The sequence below is a fragment of the Sinocyclocheilus rhinocerous genome, unplaced genomic scaffold (assembly GCF_001515625.1).
Source record: "Sinocyclocheilus rhinocerous isolate Xijiao unplaced genomic scaffold, SAMN03320098_v1.1 scaffold826, whole genome shotgun sequence".
Taxonomy (NCBI): domain Eukaryota; kingdom Metazoa; phylum Chordata; class Actinopteri; order Cypriniformes; family Cyprinidae; genus Sinocyclocheilus; species Sinocyclocheilus rhinocerous.
In genome coordinates this window covers 67,937-87,413 of record NW_015631742.1, presented here as the reverse complement: position 1 = coordinate 87,413, position 19,477 = coordinate 67,937, and the positions used below count along the sequence as shown (strand labels likewise).

The 19,477-nt window shown below is 37.3% G+C and overlaps 2 protein-coding genes across 4 annotated transcripts in view; one reads left to right on the top strand and one right to left on the bottom strand.

The window, feature by feature from the left end:
- Positions 1-13,375, bottom strand: part of LOC107741960 (hamartin-like) — a 15,205-nt gene extending 1,830 nt beyond the window's left edge. Inside the window, exons 1-17 of the mRNA XM_016554781.1 lie at positions 13,317-13,375; positions 10,643-10,899; positions 10,380-10,483; positions 9,113-9,183; positions 8,827-8,941; positions 7,475-7,640; positions 7,229-7,347; positions 6,733-6,844; positions 5,596-5,691; positions 4,838-5,450; positions 3,010-3,053; positions 1,912-2,078; positions 1,535-1,717; positions 1,276-1,386; positions 965-1,087; positions 685-872; positions 330-503 (exon numbers count right to left, since the gene is read on the bottom strand). Of these exons, the coding sequence (XP_016410267.1) occupies positions 330-503; positions 685-872; positions 965-1,087; positions 1,276-1,386; positions 1,535-1,717; positions 1,912-2,078; positions 3,010-3,053; positions 4,838-5,450; positions 5,596-5,691; positions 6,733-6,844; positions 7,229-7,347; positions 7,475-7,640; positions 8,827-8,941; positions 9,113-9,183; positions 10,380-10,483; positions 10,643-10,751 (2,495 nt within the window). The 5' untranslated portion in view covers positions 10,752-10,899; positions 13,317-13,375. The remainder of the gene's footprint in view (positions 1-329; positions 504-684; positions 873-964; positions 1,088-1,275; positions 1,387-1,534; positions 1,718-1,911; positions 2,079-3,009; positions 3,054-4,837; positions 5,451-5,595; positions 5,692-6,732; positions 6,845-7,228; positions 7,348-7,474; positions 7,641-8,826; positions 8,942-9,112; positions 9,184-10,379; positions 10,484-10,642; positions 10,900-13,316) is intronic.
- Positions 13,376-13,932: 557 nt separating this feature from the next.
- On the top strand, positions 13,933-19,253 carry LOC107741963 (zinc finger protein Gfi-1b-like). 3 transcript variants are annotated; one of them, XM_016554787.1, is made up of 8 exons: positions 13,933-14,038; positions 14,650-14,714; positions 15,254-15,366; positions 16,660-16,845; positions 16,996-17,225; positions 17,991-18,128; positions 18,256-18,421; positions 18,918-19,253. In XM_016554787.1, the coding sequence occupies exons 3-8, from the start codon at positions 15,261-15,263 to the stop codon at positions 19,094-19,096; spliced, it is 1,005 nt and encodes a 334-aa protein (XP_016410273.1). In that variant the 5' UTR covers positions 13,933-14,038; positions 14,650-14,714; positions 15,254-15,260; the 3' UTR covers positions 19,097-19,253. The 3 variants fall into 3 exon arrangements, with proteins under 3 accessions (XP_016410273.1, XP_016410272.1, XP_016410271.1); XM_016554786.1 differs by lacking the exon at positions 13,933-14,038 and adding an exon at positions 14,058-14,092; XM_016554785.1 differs by lacking the exon at positions 13,933-14,038 and having other exon boundaries at positions 14,569-14,714.
- Positions 19,254-19,477: the final 224 nt, after the last annotated feature.

Sequence of the window (19,477 nt, the reverse complement as noted above, 5' to 3'; positions counted from 1 at the left end):
TATATATATTGTATTTATATATACATAATAAATATACACAGTATATACACATATTTTATGTAAACAAAAACTTTTATTTTGGATGCGATTAATCGTTTGACAGCACTAATATATATATCTTATCTTATATATATATATATATATATATATATAAGAATGCAAATTTAAAATGAAAAAGTCTGACTTTTTACCCGATTCATGTAAAGTCCCAACAGCACAAACTGCATAGCATGAAATCAACACAGAAGTAGTAGCATGCTGAACTGGATAATGGTATCGTTGTTTCAAATGTTTTTATATTTGAATGACACTATAGTTATCAGTCTTACCTGGGCTCAGTGGAACTGCGGGGTTCAGTGGCACCCTCTGCTGGTAAGGCTGAAGCGGTGGCAGAGGACTCTTCTGTTTCCAGCCTGCTGTAGAGCTGCAGAAGCTCAGTCTGCAGAGCCAGAGTTACCCACCTCTGTGCCTGATATCTGCTTTCAGAGGCCTGCAGTTCCCCTCTGAGTGAAAGGCAAATAAGAAAGATTGTGAGACATATTGTGAAATGATGGAATATTAAACAAGAAAGCATACTATACAGTAAACTGAGGGTAAGCTTTGTGTTTCAAAGAGTCAATAAACGCAAATACAAGTTGTTAGTATGCTATAAACAGTCTTCAAATATACCAAAACTGATCTTACTTGGCCTGAGCCTTGACATCTTCTAGAAACTTCTTTTGTTCTGCGATTAGGTGCTCTTTCTTAGCAAGTTGAGTCTCCAGCTCTGCCACTCTCTGCTGAGCAGCATCCAGCTTTTGGCTCTGAAGTAACAGATTCTGCTTTAGATGCTCCGTCTCTTTCCCCCAGGATGTCTGCAACATCTGCACCTCCTACAAGAGAGAAGTGGTCAAAGACAAAGAGGAATATGACATAAATCGCAAAGATGAAAGAACACTGGGCTTCTTGTTCTTTTGACTTGTACCTTGCTAGTATCTGGTCCGGCCTGATGCAGCTCCTGAACACACAGTTTATGGGCTTCTCCTAGCAGCAGCAGCTGCTTATTTAGAAAACTCAACTGCTGCTGAATACTTTCACTCGATGATAACTGAAGAAAGGATAAATTAGGGGAAGAAAATGATGATATATAATCACAACGTATTCAAAATATTTAAAGGGAACATTCACACCAAAATTACAAATGATCATTTACTTCAGAAAATAGACTCAAATGGACTAAAAGATATGGGATTGGCTCTTTTTGGAGCTCAAGAGACAGAGGGTGATTATTTTTACCTTGGCAGTGAGCTGGTTCAGCAGGTGCCCTGTGTGGCACACCTTGTTGTTCGCCTTCTGAAGCTCCGCCTCCATCTCACCTATTCGCTTCTGGCATTCTTGTAGTTTACTCTGATTGGAGGATCACAGGTGCATACTGATTCTAAACTGCAATGTTGTGGCCAACTCATTTACTATTAAATTACATACTGTACACTACAGCTTCAAGGTTTGGGCTTAGAAAGATTTGAAAAAAAAAAAAAATCTAATTTATTAGCACCTGTAACTCCTGGTTTTTGGTGTAGTAGTCATCCCTGGCCTGTTGTAGTTGGCGTATCTGGCTGTGCAGACGTGTAACCACAGTCTCTCGGTCGTCCCAGAGCTGCCGGTATCTCTGCTGCTCTACCTGCAGGCTCTCTCTCAAAGACATGATATCCACACTCTGCAGGTTCAGCTGGTCCTTCTGTAGAAACAAACACATTCATACAATCAACTCCATTGGTTTCTGCTGCCCTCTAGTGGTCAAGGTGAATATCAGGGACCAGCAAACCAGCCTTGCCAAAAAGAAAACATTTCACAGTTCACCATTTTATATCTAGTAACAGAAGACTCGATATGAATGTTGGCCCGCAGACCATGACTCTGAGCTGAGGTTACCATGGCGTTATTCTGCTCCTCGAGTGCGGTGGCATTGATGATGCGCCGAAGCAGGCGTCGGTTGCGTATGGCGTGCTGCTCTCGCTTGTAGCGCTCGTACAGGAGCTGGTTGTGTAACAGCAGCAGCTGACTGCGCAGTGTGTGCAGCTCGTCCAGAGGAGCAGAACCTGTGCATGAGAAAATAGAAGAAAGATTTCTACATAACTCATACATTAAAAAAATAGAGTAAGAGCTTGTTCAGTCTTAAGCATTCAAATAATTGTTTTGGGGGGTTTTCACCATTTTTTTTTATTCATTCTGCCAGCAAAGTGCATTTCTTACTTAGTTGACATCCATTCAAAAGTAGCTGTTTTCAAGCAAAATATAAAATCAAAAATATTTCCTTTAAAGGAGATGTTTTACCACGTTTGCTCAACTTTTTGCAGGTCTCTTACACTTAAAAAGGTTTTCAGGTATTCACATTAATGTATAATCAGCATGAGCTGATTAATGACACTACTGTCTTTCTTAGAGCTTCTTTACAGCAGAATTTGAATTTTTTCATATTTGATAAAATATAAACAATTGATTCTGTTATTTTTCTTTTTATTAATGTGAAGCTGCTTTGAAACTATCTGTTTTGTATCAATGGCTATGTAAATAAAGGTGCTTTTATCTATGATTTACTTATTGCACAACCAAAAGTGTCTGATAATAGGGGTGGGGTCTGCCGAGGAGATTTTAAATGGAAACAATTACCAAGTTCACACTAAAATGAAAATTCTGTCATCATTTAGTCAACCTCATGCCTTTCTTTTTTCTGTGGAGCATAAAAGAAAGTATTTTAAGAAATGTCTTAGTGTAATTGAATGGGATGTGAAACTGTTGGATTACCAACATTCTTTAAAATATCTTCTTTCATACTTTGCAGAAGTAAGCAAGTCATGTAGGTTGGAAAATGATGACAGAATATTCATTTTTAGGTTTATTTATTTTTAGGTTTAAACATTTATTTTTAAATGTTTATCCCCTAGCTGAAAACACAGCATTGTTTCTCTGTACTCTGAAAGAACTACTTTTCCACAAGTAGCGAATGTGTGCTCATGTAATGTTGTTTACCTCCAAAGTGTGTCCAGTCAGCTGACTTGCTTGGCAGAGGCAATCTGAGAGCGATTGTGGAAGAGTTGGAAGAAAAGGAAGGGAGAAAACACAGGATCAACAAGGTCAGTGGCAATGTGACAATAATTTCGGACACACTGCTTTTCTGGCAGAGGAAGCCTTTCCACACAGAACCCTCTCTGACCAGAGCCAAAACACCTCAATTTGTGTGAGCCCAGTAACCCAACTCAAATATGTGTCTTCTAGTAAGGCCTGTGCAGGGCAGGAGGAGAGAGAAAGAGCTCTGATTGTGTTCTGTTAACACAGGCTCTGCTGTTGCACTGTGGACTGATTTGTGTGGCAGTGGATGTGACACGGGACAATGCAGACAGTTGTTTCAGTGTGATAGCGAGTTAGTGGGCAAATCTGCAACTAGTCTGACCCAGTTCTTCCTAAAATAAAGAGCCTTAGAGCAACACCAGCAGCCCTTTAGCAAGTCTTCTAGTTTGGAAACTGTAAAGTAAACTAGATTGTTTACATATTCTAAAGAAAACGAGTTATTCTTGTTGTGCGTAAACCTCATCACGAGGAAGGAGTTCTGAGAGACTGTTAGCAAGTTGCTACTTGATTGCTAAGATGTTCCAGTTGGTTGTTAGCATGTAGCTATGTGGTCATTCCGGATGATTGCTATGGTGTTATCAGGTGGTTGTTAGTCTATTAAGCCGTTAAGGTGTTTCGGATGATTGTTAGCATGTTGCTAATGTGCCCTTTGTGTGGAGTCAGAAATTTCATAATTACAAGTTCTGAGCACATGAATGACTGAGTAAATGTGAGAAACGTAATTCTCTGCCCCATATTACTCAAGTATGTCTTTATTGGCTGATTTTGGCATGTCACACCTTTGGTGGATGCTTGGTAAATCTGGTTAGGGTTTACAAACTGCAGTTAAAGTGATAGTTCATCCAAAAATTAAAATTAATAATTTACACTTCTTCATGTCATTCCAAACCCACAAGACTTTGGTTAATCTTCGAAACTCAAATGAAGATATTTTTATTTAATGAAAGCTAAGAGGTTTCTGTACCTCCATTGAAATTCCAAGTAAACAAAACTTAAAAGATTCAAAAAGGTTATGATGGCGTTGCAAAACGAAACCACATAAATCCAAGCAGTTTAATCCAAGTCTTGTGAAGAGATACGATCGCTTTATATGCTTTATATACATCTAACCAAGGATGAGAGAATTTTTGTTTCATTTTAAAGGGATAGCTCACCCAAAAATGAAAATTCTGTCATTATTTACTCATCCTCATGTCGTTCCAAATCCAAACCCAAACGACCTCCGTTCATCTTCGGAACACAAATTAAGATATTTTTGGCAATTTACGTTCAGTGGATACCCTCCAAAATGGCGCTAGGGTGACGCGGAGGAGACAAATTGTTGAATAAAGTCGTTATTATTTTTTTCTTTTCAGCACAAAAAGTATTCTCGTAGCTTTGTAAAATTACGGTTGAACCCCTGATGTCACATGGATTATTTTACCGATGTCCTTGCTATGTTTCTGGACCTTGATCGTGTAAGGACCCTTGCTGTCTATGAGAGGGTCAGACAGCTCTCAGATTCCTTCAAAAATATTTTAATTTGTGTTCCGAAGATGAACGAAGGTCTTACGGGTTTGGAACAACATGAGGATGAGTAATTAATGACAAAATTTTCATTTTGGGGTGAACTATCCCTTTAATGCCTTGCAGGGTTCGAACCTTCAACCTTTTGATTGTAAGCTCAGATCTTTAACCACCAAGCCACATGATCAAGAGTTATTGCAAACCTTGAAAGCAAAAGGCTTACCTCTTTAACACTTTGTCATGGGCGTCACCGCCCTGCTGCACGAGGCGATCCAGCACCTCCAAGGGGGAGGCAGACACTGCCCCCTCAACACCCACCTCCTCCCCTTGTTTGCCCACATCACCTCTCTGTATCCTCTCCAAGGCTTCTCGCTGCACAATCTCTGAGGTCTTCCTCCCTACGAAGAGAGAGGCTGCCCGAGGCAGGGCCAGGTCAAACAGAGCCTCATATGGCAGGGGTGGTGGCTTGCATGGGCTCGGGGAGCACAAGCCGTATTTAAGTGCCTCATCCTCTGGTGCGGAGGGGCTCCGATGAAGTTGGCTGTGCGTTGGGTGCTCGATGGGCATGAACACTGGCTGAAAGGACCAGGGATGCTCCTGGGATGGGCCTCTGCTGACTCTGCCTCTGTCCCCAGGCGTGATCTCAGTCTTGTCGGGTGTGGAGATTGCGTTGTGAGGGTCTCTAATCGAGCTGCCCAGGATAGAAGAGGGCAGTGGTTTCTCTTGCGCTCCGGTCAGGGTCTCTGTGGTGCTGAAAAATGGAGAGTCAAAGCCACGAAGGCCAGCTAAATCCCGCTTTTCTTCGGTTAACTTCAAAAGCTCCTCTGTGATGGCAGCTGAGAGGATGGAAAATAGAAAATTATATAAGGATATTTCCAGAGCTTAATGGTTTAGTTAGTCTGTCAGGAAAAGACACAACTGGTATGAAGCGACTCAAAATACAGCACAGGCTACACACAACCATTGAGTGCTAGTTCATACCATCCTCCCGCTCTTTCTCCATCCTCAGCTGTTCTTGCTCCTTCATGTACACAGAGAGCTCGGTCAGGGTCATGGGCATGTTCTCACCTCTGCCATCTGGGTCAGATAAAAGACAAACCATGTTGACTTTCATTTTACAATTTTACATTTTTTAATCATCTTTTACCTCTGCCATCTGGGTCAGATAAAAGACAAACTATGCTAATTTTCATTTTACAATTTTACATTTTTTAATCATCTTTTACCTCTGCAATCTGGGTCAGATAAAAGACAAATTCTTAATAATGACACATCTACAGGCCAATTCACAATTTTTTTTTTACTATATTATGGAAGCTTGTTTCTACCACAGGATGAAAAAAATAAAAAAAGGTAAATCTTTATCATAATATTCTTTAAATATCTTTTATCTCATAATTTTGACTTTTTTTCTTGTAATTCTGAGAATTTATTTTTCAGAATTGCAAGATATAAATTCAGAATTGCGAAAATAAGTCAGAATTGTGAGATATAAAAAATATGCAAGATTAAAAGTCGCAATTACATAAAAAAACATACTTGCGCGATATATATGAATATCAGAATTGCAAGATATAATCTCAGAACTGTTCAACTCAACTTAAATTTCTCTCTCGCAATTCTGACTTTTTTTCTAAAAATTGTGAGAAAAAAAGTCTGAATTATGAGATAAAAAGTCGCATTTACCTTTTTTTTAATTCCTTGGCAGAAACAGGCTCCCATAGTATATTGTATAGCCTCAATAACTTAATGCACTTATAATAACTGTTTATTATAACTGCGTGCTGCAGTTATGTCATTTGCTGCTTTAAATGCTCAAACTTTTAAAAGTCAGATTGATTCTGATTGGCTGTAAACAGTTGTATTGTTCATCAGCTGGAAAAAAAAATCGTTCTGAAAGTGATTCCAATGATATTCCTCTGTGTAGTTATCGTTATAGTCATGGTGGTCTTCCCTATTGCCTTTTCTGCTTGGCACTTTAAAATGTTAACCAAAGGCTAAAGAAATAGTTAAACTAACTTTTTAAAGAGAATTAAACCTTTAATTTATTGTCAGGCTGTTGTGTTGGTAATGTCAAAATACAATTCTTGTTTTGAGTGATTCTTACATGTAACATACCTCTATGATTGATCATGTCAGGTCCAGTTTTCTCAAGCTCTCTGTCTGGCTCCTGTCTGACCGGCTCCTGTCTGACCAAAACAGGTTTGGTGTGGTCTAAAGGTCTACCATCCTAAAGAGCACATAACAGTTAAAATGGTTTATAGTGAAACTATACACAAGCAAAATGGTCTCAAACTTGTTTTAAAAAAAGTGTAAAATTTGTTTTAACAAGTTAAGGAAGCCTTAAAGGGATAGTTCACTCAAAAATGAAAATTCTATCATCATTAAAGAATGTTTTAACTATTTTTGTACAATAAATGTCAAAACCATGCTGACTTTCATTTAAAAAATTTTAAATAATTCTTTACAATTTTAAAAATATCTACAGAAGAAAAATAGAGTCATAGAGGTTTTTGACACGAGTCAATTATAACAGAATTTTCATTTTTGGGTGAACTATCTTTTTAAGGGAATACTACAGATCCACACAAAAGATCATCCTCCACAAAAGTACCTTGCATGGTGGGCTGGCGGTACTGCGAAGAAGAGACACAGAGGGAAACTCATCAGGGAGGCTGGGAGGAGGTGAGGCGGCCGCAGGGGTGCTAAAGGACGGGGTGCCTTTTCCACCTGCTGCAGTGAAGATGACAAGACCAAATTCATACTAGTGCCTAAGGAAACGGAGACCCAGATGTGCCTACCTGTGCCAACATGCTAAATGTCAATATTGTCTGTGAACAAGCATAGTCAGTATAGTCACCAGGTGTGCTGTAGAGGCGGATTGGTAGGTGAGAGGCACTCTGGGACAGTTCCGGGTTTGGTGACATCCCACGGGAGGAAGGGGGCGTGGCCATGCCACATTGAGATGAGGGGCTCCAGAGGGAATCCTTAAAGCCATATGTGGCATTAAATTCACAGCTGGAGTTCTATAAATAAACACAAGCACACACAAAGTCCCATAAGTCCCATGACTGCTCATGCAGAATCCAGTGATTATCAGACGGCATCTAATAGATTTATGCTTTATCCATCCAAAACAACCAGTTCACAAAATGTAAACTTTTGTCAGCAATTTCAAAGTGTAGTATATTTTGCACCAGCATGTGGCATAGTGAACAGTGTAATAAAGCACAATTTATTGGCACCATACTGCTTATGGGCCAATATTGCATATTTTTTATCGGCCAATATTGCCAATATTTAAATGTTTCTACTTATTTTAAGATTGAGATCATCATCTAGCACTAACTTCAAGTTTAACTACATAAGAGCACTAGATCTTGAAAAGCAATTTCCTATTTAGAGAGATGCTGTGTGAGCTCTATTTCAATATATATATGGCATATATTTATATGGCAATCAAATCGCTATCAGCAAATCACAGTTTTAAAATAATCGTTATCTGCATCATCCTCTAATTTCCAGATCAATGCACCCCTAATAGAAAGTATTTTCCAAATCACAACAAAACTGTGAGAACATAATCTTTAATTGTGAGAAAAGCATTAACATTGGACCAAATGTGCTCATTAGAACACAAACGCAATGCTGTTTGTTTTCAGTCTGCGGAGCGTTCAGCAGAATAAAGGTCCTGACCGTGGGAGGTAACAGACTAGGAGAAAGAGCTCCAGCGTCATTCACGTCACCAAGACAACCGTTTCTGCGTCAGCTAAGAGATGGCATGTTTTTCTCTTTTTAAAGCCCTGCACACCCACCGGAATGACTCAACACCTCTCCCCTCCTTTCCTCTCAGCTCCTCAGCCTGCCTGGAGAACAAGGAGATGATTCATGGTGGGAGAAGGAGGGGGAGCTTTGGTGTGCAGCGGGTAGGGAGGGGTTCAGGGATGGGTGATTTATGGACAACAGCTGACAAACAACAAGAGGGAGGAGGGAAGCAGACGCCGATTCCTGCACTGGTGCTGCTTCACAAACGAATGTGCCAACTACCAACCCAGATCTGTTTATATGTAGAACACTGAGTCACTGGATTCAAACAGGTAGTTCCACACAAAACTCATGCTCCAACATTGCAACTAGGCTGCTAAAACCAACAAATTATAAACTGCAAACTAAGAAGTGGATTGTAGATTTCAGAGCATGGTGGACTCTCACCTGCCGACGGGTTCCAGTGGGGCTGCGATAGGGGGGCTGAGTGCCTGAGAAAGAAGACAGGGCCAAAGGAGGGACGACAGGCTGACGAGGGGTGGAGAAATGAGTCGAGGAAGAACTTCCTGGAAAAGGACAGAAAAATAATGTCCACAAAAAACATCCTGCCACTGCTACAAAAACAGAGTTTGCCTGAAAATAGACTGTGACTGAATTAACATGCTAGTTTTTATCTTACCTAGCTTAATTTCCTATTACATTTTATACATATGGCATATGCCAGTAGACGTGCCCCAGTAGAGTGAGAGTGGGCAGGCGACAGGGGGCTTTAGCCATGCATTCATTCATTTTATCAAAAAGGTGCTGAAAAACAGAAAAGACAGATAAGTCATCTTATAGACAAGACTCGGAACGGTTGATAATGTGTTCTCTGCCCTAGACATTTATTACTGTTATCAAATATTAATGTATTTAAATAGTAATACTCCTTAAACATAAATTTAAATTAAGCTTCTTAAATTTGTTAATATTTCACAGGTGTTTTTTTATTCTAAGAATGTGGGCTGGTCGCATATTATACACACCTACAGTATGTGCTCCAATGATCATACTTTTGAAAAGTGAAGTGTGTAATATTTGCATTAATAGTGGGAACTAATTTGGACTGCATTACATTGAGATATATATTATGATATAAAAAAACAGATGATTTGAATAGTTTTATTTGGAAATGATTTGTAATTCTAGAATGATTGGGTTTTATTTTGTAGGGTAAGTGCACCTGCAAAAAATATATTTTAAAAGGCTGATTTATTGATATATTTATTTTTATTTTTACTCCGATAACGTTTTGAGTGCAAACAATGCTTTTAGGGCTGAATGATTTGGGAAACATTTGAAAAATGTGGGCGTTCACATTTCACACTTTATTCCTTTTTTACAGCGAAGATATAAAATAATAACTTTTAACTGAACGCAAGCATAGTCCATGAATAATTATTTGCATGAAATAATTGATTATTTTAAGTTTTTTTCTCTCAATACAAGTAGTTGATTTTATTTCAAAAATAGTTGATTTTATGTCAAAAACATAGAGTAAGACAAATGTATTTTCTATAGCTTGTTTTTGGTTTCAAACAACCAGTCTAAAACAGAGTTTAAAAAAAAATCTCTCCATTTCAGTTATCATAGGCCACATTCCAACTGTTTTTGACTCACTCAGTATTACTATAAAATAACGATGACAATTTTTTTTGTGAAAATTTTAAACAAAATAAGAATCATGTTGTTATAATAATACTGTACTATAAAATAAAAAATTGAGTATTTAATAATAAAAATAATATTTTTATTTATTGCACAACCGTAAATTAAAATACTAATGTTAATTTTCAAAGGTTATACTATAACGCTTTTAATTTGGCAGAAAACCTCGGGGAAAATGGTTTGAGTGAGACACACTGAAAAGATCCAGAAAAAGACTGAGAACATTCTCTTCTGGGTAGCAAGTTTAGACTGTGTTAGAAACAAAACAGAAAAATCAGTGGACTGTCAGTCACCTTATCGTGTGGCTCCCTCACTGAGGACAGGATGTGCACTGCCTGGGCGGAGTTGGTCTCCAAGAAATAATCCACCAAGCAGTTCAGCAGCACAGACCCTCGATCTGCAAAACATGAGTCGATTTTATAATGTCAGTCATGCAATAAAACACTGCAGGGAATTATAATGCATCCTGTAGCAAACATTGAGAAGTTTAAAAATTCAACACAAAAACTGGGTAAAAGTTCCAGAGGCTGCCTCTGCTAACAGTATTTGGCTGGACCTGTGCTGAGGTGTTCATTGATAAGGCCCTTGATCTCATCCAGCTGGCGGAGGTCAGAGGTCTCCAGCAGAGGAAGCAGGTCCCCCACGCTGAGCTGTTCCCTGGACATGGTGGTATGGAGGGTTTGGAGGCGGGCGTCTCTGAAACAGTCTAGGGAGAGGGGAAGGACTCTTAGACGTCACTCTCACGGCGTCCCGTGTCCTGTCCAGCCTGGAGGGGTCCCTGGGCCGGCCCGTCAATACAGTCCCCAGGCACCACTACAAAACACATTTAAGGACTTACATCACTTGTCTAGAAACACCTGTCTCAATGAAATATTCATGAGAACATTTTGCAGTTTCTACCTTGAAGTAAACTTTCCAATTGAGAGTGAGAAAACACTGCAAGATGTGTAGGAAAATTCCCACAGAATTATGCCATTATAAACATAATTAACATCAGCTGTGGTAATGTGGGCTGGCCGTTTCAGACAAGTAAAAAACAAACCCAACAGATTCTGAAGCATTCAAGATTCACATGATGCGACCTGTTCTTGCACAGACATGACAAAAGTCAGCAGTTGTCACACCAGCCTGACAACATCAGGTTAAATATAAAAAAAAAAAAAAAAAAAAACTCATAATAAGACCAGAGGAATGTGACACGTCTCAGTGGCCTGATTAGAATATACTACACACCACAAGAGCAGTGTATCACGTTAAGCACATGGAGTGATAAAGTAGCATGTTAAGGGCTAAAACAGTCAACTATATTATTTTTGCATGTACTATTGGGCCAGTGGCTCAAATATTTATACTGTTTAAGTGTTTTCTATTTTAATAAATTTTTTAATGTGATTTATTCATGTGACAGCAAAGCTGAATTTTTTGCAGCCATTCTAATATGCTGATTTTGAGCTCAATAATTTTTTTTTTATCATCAATGTTGAAAACTGTTGTGATGCTTTGTATTTTTGTGCAAAACCATGATATATTTTTTCAGGATTCTTTCATTAATAAAAAGTTCCAAAGAACAGCATTTATTTGAAATAGAAATGTTATGTGCCATTACAAATGTCTTTACTGTCACTTTTAATGTTCCTGTGGCTCAGTGGTAGAGCATTGCGTTAGCAGCGCAAAAGGACGTGGGTTCAATTCCCATATACTGGTAAAAAATGTATAGTCTGAATGCACTGTAAGTCGCTTTGGATAAAAGTGTCTGCTAAATGCATACATTTTTAAACAGTTTAAAGCATCCTTGCTGAAAAATAAATCAGCAGTTTACAAGAATTATATAAAATAATTCGCAGAAATACAAGTAATTGTTGATGACTGAATGATTATAAAATGAGTGAATAGTTGGCAAGGCCAAAAAAAAAAAAAGTAAAAAAAAAACTATACATGACCAAGAAATGCAAAATGCGGTAAAAATGCAAATCTTTGTCAGCTAGTAACAATTCCATCAACTGGCACAAAAGGCTCTCTCACTAGCCCCAATGTTTAAAGGCAGATTATCAGGATGTTGTCTTCCCCATATAATAGATATTCTTCATTGAATTTGACGCTGAAAGGTCTGTCACATTCCCACAGCAATAACTTCCTTCAGGTTTGGGTCTAAAATGTGAAGAAAGGTGATGGCAAGCTGACCTCTCAATGGAAATAACTCTGCACAGCAGATGCAAAGAAGTACATTGATTAACTTCATGATCGAAGCCCACAAACTAAGAGCATGCATTGCATTCAGGGAGAAAAAAACACTAAAAAAATAAGATGAAGTTTTGGACGACCTCAACACGAACTGTGTCTGTGCCTGCCAACTAGAAAACAGAGCAGTTAACAGCACAAAGAAGCTTTATATGCCATGTTCAGGGCCACATAAACAAATTCCTTAAAGAGGTTGTGTATACACATCCATACAGAAGTAGAGAAATGTGCATTGTTTAAATTAACTTTAAATAAAAAATTTAAGAATATTGTTAAAATTATATATATATATATATATATATATATATATATATACACACACACACTCTCTAACGGTAAGTTCTTAAATTACAAGACATAAGAGTCAGTGCAAATAACGCCGATATGCAATGATCACAAAATAAAAATAAGGCAATGCTTGAGACTGCACTGCATGATTTAACTGCAAAATTATTTCTGTTTAAAAACACGCGCAAGGGCGTGCAACAGTCAGCAAATCTCACAACATATGTCTGTATTTTAACCTCTGCATGCTGCAAAATAACAGTGCACACATGTGCAGATAGATGTTGTGGATTAGGCTGCAAGCTCTGACAGCAGCTCTGTGTTGAAATGACCACTGGCGTAAACAGCGCGCGAGAACAATGGCCAGAATCTGCGGGACTGTCTCCAAAAAAATGCACCAACAAAATGAAACATTCCCCCATGCATTTCAACTTCACTCTTAAACTCGTGCATATGCACGCGGACATTTGTTGGGATTCAATTCGAAACTGTAACAATCATTGGGGACTATTATTTCACTGACACTGACAGTCCCAGGCAAGAGAGCCTTATTATCGACAAGCTTAGTGAAAATCAGAAATAACGCTTGAGAGACTACATAACGCACGTAAAATACTGAGGAGCGAGCAAATCTAACATTCCAACTGTCACTGTGTATAATGTGAAAATATCACCACAAAAAAACATCGTTTAATAAGTCTGTTTACCTGTTAGAGCAACTGCACGCCACAGGGCGCCGCCATCTTGAACACCTCACAACCCCTCCCTGCGCGGTCACCATCCGCAACCGTGCAAGAGAAATAATCCCCGAGCGCTCAAAAACACGGCTGTACCTGGACGCAGAACATTGACATATGACGTGAATGTTGTCAGAAATGAACAGCAGTCATGCTTTATAAATACAGTGAATTGTAGCGGTAGTAAGACTCATGTGTGAAAGTTTTACAGAATCCTGCAGTTAGGCCCGGGATGGTTTCGATCCATCGACCTCTGGGTTATGGGCCCAGCACGCTTCCGCTGCGCCACTCTGCTCGACGACAAAACAGGTAAAATACTCTGTAATGACACCTTTATGAGTCAAAACATTATATACAGTCCTCTCTATCATAGAATTTGCGGTTTTGAGTAAATCAGCCTGTCAAAGAAATGGACATTTATAATTAAATCTACTTTATGCAAGTTAGGGCTTTCAGCAAAAAGTTCTATATTTTAAAAAAAACTGACCAGTAACGTTAATCTTTAAATGAACAATGTTGAGTGGATCAAAACGCGCCAGGAGTACAGACACTCAATAAATAAACATCTAAGAATCTTCCAGCGCTTAGTTTTAGCTACAAACAATGAGTTAATAGCTTAATTGTGCTTTTATAATCAAAGACCTCATAAAAACGCCTAAGGCTGCAACCAAAACACAACTGTGCAAATAAAAGTTAGCAAACATTCGGAGGTACCAACATTACAGGTTTGGTGTGTATTTTGAGGGGTACGTTCAAGCAAAGTGTGTTGCTGGTTTATTGGTTTTATGTGTTAAGCCCGCTAGCTGTTCTACAGCAAAGTCAACAGATGAACAATTAACTATGATAATAAATTACTAAATTGACAGCAGATAATTTGAAAAAATGTTTAGCAAAATATCTCGAACCTTTAACACGTTGCTCTGTTAAACAATTAACCTATTTAATGTCCAGTAGCACTGCAGTAAGAGATGTGGGCTAATAAATAAAAATAAGACATAATAGCCTATATAAAAACGCAAGCGAATATTCTATCTGTCATTTTAGTATTTGTTAAAATATCTTAAATATGTTGTTAAATCATTATGGAAAAGAGTGCCCACACCAGGATTTTTAAGTTTGCGTTTAGTAGGCAAATGTCGCACCTGCTCTGTCTGTAATTGGTTGAAAACTCAGTCAGATTCCACCGCAGAATTATCGGATTGAAAATCAGGGAGGGGAGTTGAAAAAACTCAACGCAACCAACTCACAGCGATGCAGTGCTTAAGTTTCTAAACATCACAACGGATTTCCTTGCACTTTTCAGCACGAAGTTTGCCACTCAAACAATCAAAGGACTTTAAACATTAAACGTTTTCAGTTTTTCTTCAGGTAAGCTGTTTTTTATATATTAGCCTATACATTTTCAATTAAAGCCAATTATTTAAAAGTTTTTCAACCTCAAGCCTACATATCATTACTTTTATATTTATATTTAAATAATTATTTATTATTTAACAGTAATTTGGTACATTAATTTAACATGTCATAAAATCTGTCTCAAACCAAAGTTTGACTGAAACTTTCAAAACATCAACACCAAATATTGTAGCCTGTAGTAGAAAATTTCCATTTTATTTGGCTACTTCATTTTTTAGACATGAAAGAAAAATAATCTTATTATTTTGAAGAGTTTTGAGTTTCGTTGTTGTTGTTTTTAACATGATATAGAAATGACTATCATACAGTTTGTTTGTTTGTTTTCATTTGTAATATCATACAGGATTTTTTGTCATTTGTAATTACGTAGGCTAGTTGGAAAATGTTAAAGTTTCGTTATCGTATAAATTTGTAATAGCTGATAGACATGTTTAATGTTATCATAACAGATATGAAAATGAAAGCATCAGTAAACAAATCTCATTTTACAGAATCATCATGCCACGATCGTTTTTGGTGAAAAGTAAAAAAACTCACAATGTGCACCGACCCATCGACACCAAGCAAAGTGAACAGAAACTCCCAGACCCAACACCCAAAACAAGTAAGTGCCATTATTATATTTTATTATTAGGCCTACTGAATTTATACAAAAGTGCTCAATAGTTGTTATTTTTATTTTATTTTATTATACTTTGAACTATTGTATTTTAAATAGCTTAGCATTTAAAAATTAATTGAACTTGAACTCCAAATTCACCTGTCTGACATATGTTCATGAGATGAACAATCCACAGTAATATATAATTAAAATGTTTTTTGGTTTTGTATGTTTTATGTTCATTTACATCATTATGAATCTCTAATTCTCCCATGTGGGGTAAATAAATGATTTGTCTACAGTGAGTGCTGAGTGGATGTGCTTAGCACCTGTCAGATTGATGTTTGGTGCCTCAGCCTCAGGCTGACTGTTATTTGATTCTAGGGCTGTGTCTAAAACCTTGACAGCTGCTTACTTAAGACAGCATTTTGGGCCTTATGTGCTGTTTACTAAGGTAGCTCAATAGGTTGTATTCCATGGAAGTCCGTAAGCTGTTGAGCAGTTAGGCTGGATGTTACGAATATGCAAACTAGTCCTATTCAAACAAGAGAGCAGTATTGTCACTGGATCAAAACTGCTCTTTATAGGGTTCATTTGGAGAAAATGTAATTGTGTAATTAAGTGTGAGGAACAATCTCAGATCTGTCTAATGCTGTCAGACGTTTTCATGTACACACCTCCATTTTATTGCATAAATAGTCTTATTTAAACATACATGCTTTATCTGTTTTCCTTTAGAAAGGAGCTGCCTGAGTGAATAAAGTGGCCATAAAAATGATTTGGACAGTTAAGCGAGAGTTAAAAATATATGAATGTTTTTGCATCATAATGTCATTGCATTAAAAAACTAAATATAAAACCAAGTGGCATTTCTTTTTGAAAACAGATAGCACAAGCTTACATTTGAAGCAAAACAAACATTTTAGTAATATTTCGTTTTCTAATGTATTGATGTTCAGTGTTTGGGGGGACACATTACATTCTTAAAGTTAAAGGTTCCTTATTAGCATCTAAGATTCCACAAAAAACCTTCAACACCCATGGAACGCAAAAGTTTCTTTATAGTTGAAAAAGGTTCTTAACATTTTTAAAGTGTTGTTCACACACACAAAAATTTAAAATGGTTCTTTTAAGAACATCTGCTGAAATTTTCTTTGAGGAACCAAAGATGGTTGTTCTGTGGAATTGATGGAATTTTGGAACTTTAATTTCTAAAAGTTTGTTATTTTATTAAAATTCATTTGCTGCAACATTGTACCACACGCATTTTTCAATCTTGTGATGTCATTTTATTAGTCCCAGCACTGGTCCCTTTGGAACCAAAGGAATGTAATTCCCCAGAGCAGCCCCAGGTAGATTCGGTCCCTCGGCCGTCCCACAGAGACCCGTATGACTTCATCAAGTGTGAGCGAGAGCCCGACTGCACAGTACCATCTCTACCTGAGCTGCCTGTCACAACCAGACGGCAATTTTACTTATCTGGTGAGTGTCTGAGCACTGGCATAAATATCTGAATGTGTACATCTTGTTCTTCTATTAATAAAATATTGTCAAGTATCATGTAACATCTCTAGGGCAGATTTAGACACAATAACAATAATAAACGTAATGTTTCCGCTCTACCTCCAACAGAGTGTCAGCTGGCAGAGTTCCCTCCCTACTACAAGAGCTCTTATACCTGGGATCATGTTCCTGCAACATATGACTTCAGGCAGATGGGCTTCTCTCCATCTCTCCTGCAGCACGCCAGCAGCCTGTACGGAGCTCATCTGAAGCAGAGCTCTGAGCCTCCACAACCACTGGATTGCAGCACACACTACTCACCCACGTCTAACACCTACCACTGCATTACCTGTAATAAGGTTAAATATACATTTAATTATCTATCCAAAACATATTTATTTATTTATTTGAATACGTTTTTTCTGATTCTTTTATTTTGAAAAAATCTAGGTTACACTTTATTTTAAGGTGTTCTTGTTACAATGAAATTATACATATAAGTACTGAGTAATATTAATTAACTACATGTACTTACTATATGGTTAGGGTTAGGATTAGGGTTTGGCTTAGGGTTACTTGCATGCAACTATGCATAATTAATTGTTATTATAATAGTATGTAATGTGTAACAAGGACACATTAAAATAAAGTGTTACCAAAATTATTTTATTTTAGAAAAAAATTCAATTCAATTAAATGATAGCTTTTTTGTTTACAAATAAATTATCTATTTGTTTATAATTTTACTTATAAAAAAATATATATATATAAACGTATTTATAATACAAATGATAAAATGTTTTTTTTTTTATTAAAATGATGAGAAAAATATATATTATATAATAGAATATAGTTTTATATAAATAGTCACATAAATATTGTCTCAGCTTCAAATAAATGATTTTTTTTTCATGCATGTGATTCTTAAAATTCTTTTTTTAAAAATCCATTTTTATTTTATTTATAAATATAATCATTTATTTATAAATGAAATATAAATGATAAAATTAGATTTTGTAATGAAAAAATCTACATTGACAATATATCTATCTATATATCTATCTATATATATATATATATATTACAATCTGAATTTCATTGCTGTTTTCTGTTCTCTTCTCCAGGTGTTTTCCACCCCTCATGGGCTAGAGGTTCACGTCAGACGTTCTCACAGTGGCACACGTCCCTTTGGATGCAGCATCTGCAGAAAGAGCTTTGGCCACGCTGTTAGCTTAGAGCAACACATGAACGTCCACTCTCAGGTAAGAACAAACCATGCTGATCCAGTTAGCTACTGCATTATCATACTGTATCATCATAGTCCCTTTAGCTGGCATTTAGATAATGACTATCAAAGAAATTCATTTTGTTGTTGTTTTGTGTTTAAAGGAAAGAAGTTTTGAGTGCAAGATGTGCGGAAAGACCTTCAAACGCTCCTCTACGTTGTCCACTCACCTGCTGATTCACTCGGACACACGGCCGTACCCCTGCCAGTACTGCGGCAAGAGATTCCACCAGAAATCTGACATGAAGAAACACACCTACATCCACACCGGTGAGACGCCATGGTGTGTGACTGCGTGTTTGTTATGTCTGGGTTGAAAAGTGATCTGTGGCAATGATAAAGAGCACATGCGTTAATGTTAATGCCACCTCAATAACAATTCCCCCAAATCTCTTCCCATATTATTTGGAAATACATGTTATCTCTATACACTCATTCCATGTAAATCATTAAAACTGAATATGCCAAAGAGATAAATTCGCTTCAGATGCTGAAGTTGGCTTTCTAGGGTGTGTTTCTATGAGCGGCACAGCTACAGATAAATCAAGAAAAGAAGATTAAACAAATGCTGTCTTGATTTGCATAGCTGGTCTTCCTGCTTTCCTGATGCCTCTTGGAAAGTTAGCTTTGCATATAGCAGACAGCCACTCCTGTGTTGGAAAACAGAACAAATCTGGGTGGCATTAAAGCAAAGATTCTCAAAGTTTTTATACAGATTAAAATGGGTTTCAAATGACATTTTTGGAAATGTTATGTTTGTTTGCAGGTGAGAAACCTCACAAATGCCAGGTGTGTGGCAAGGCCTTCAGCCAGAGCTCCAACCTCATCACACACAGCCGCAAACACACTGGATTCAAGCCGTTCGGCTGTGATATCTGTTCCAAAGGCTTCCAGAGGAAGGTAGATCTTCGCAGACACCACGAGAGCCAGCACAGCCTTAAATAACGGAGGTTGCACATGGCGTCGCCAAATAAAGACCACCAATGGCTGGAAAAAAGACTGTTGCTTCAGAGGAATGTGTTTCTCTAAGTAGACTCATGTTAAAGGGATGGTTCACACAAAAAATAATATTCTATCATCATTTACTCACCCTCATATTGTTCCAAACAAATTTGTTATTGTTAAATTAAAACTTAAACTAAGAGTATTATTAAAATTGTTTGTAATTGGAATAAATCTGGAATAAAATAATTAAACAAATATTAGATGGAACGCTTAAAACAAACTATATAAATACATAAATTATGTAATTTGATAAAAAATAAATTAAAGATTTATAGAAATATATAAAACTAATAAAAATGAAAAAAGCACATAATAAAATTG

Bases quoted from the DNA above. Each gene is read 5' to 3' on its own strand.
- LOC107741963 (XM_016554787.1), top strand. From the start codon at position 15,261: ATGCCACGATCGTTTTTGGTGAAAAGTAAAAAAACTCACAATGTGCAC. The intron at 16,846-16,995 runs GTGAGTGTCTGA...TACCTCCAACAG, and splicing joins ACGGCAATTTTACTTATCTG to AGTGTCAGCTGGCAGAGTTC. The intron at 17,226-17,990 runs GTTAAATATACA...TCTCTTCTCCAG, and splicing joins ACTGCATTACCTGTAATAAG to GTGTTTTCCACCCCTCATGG.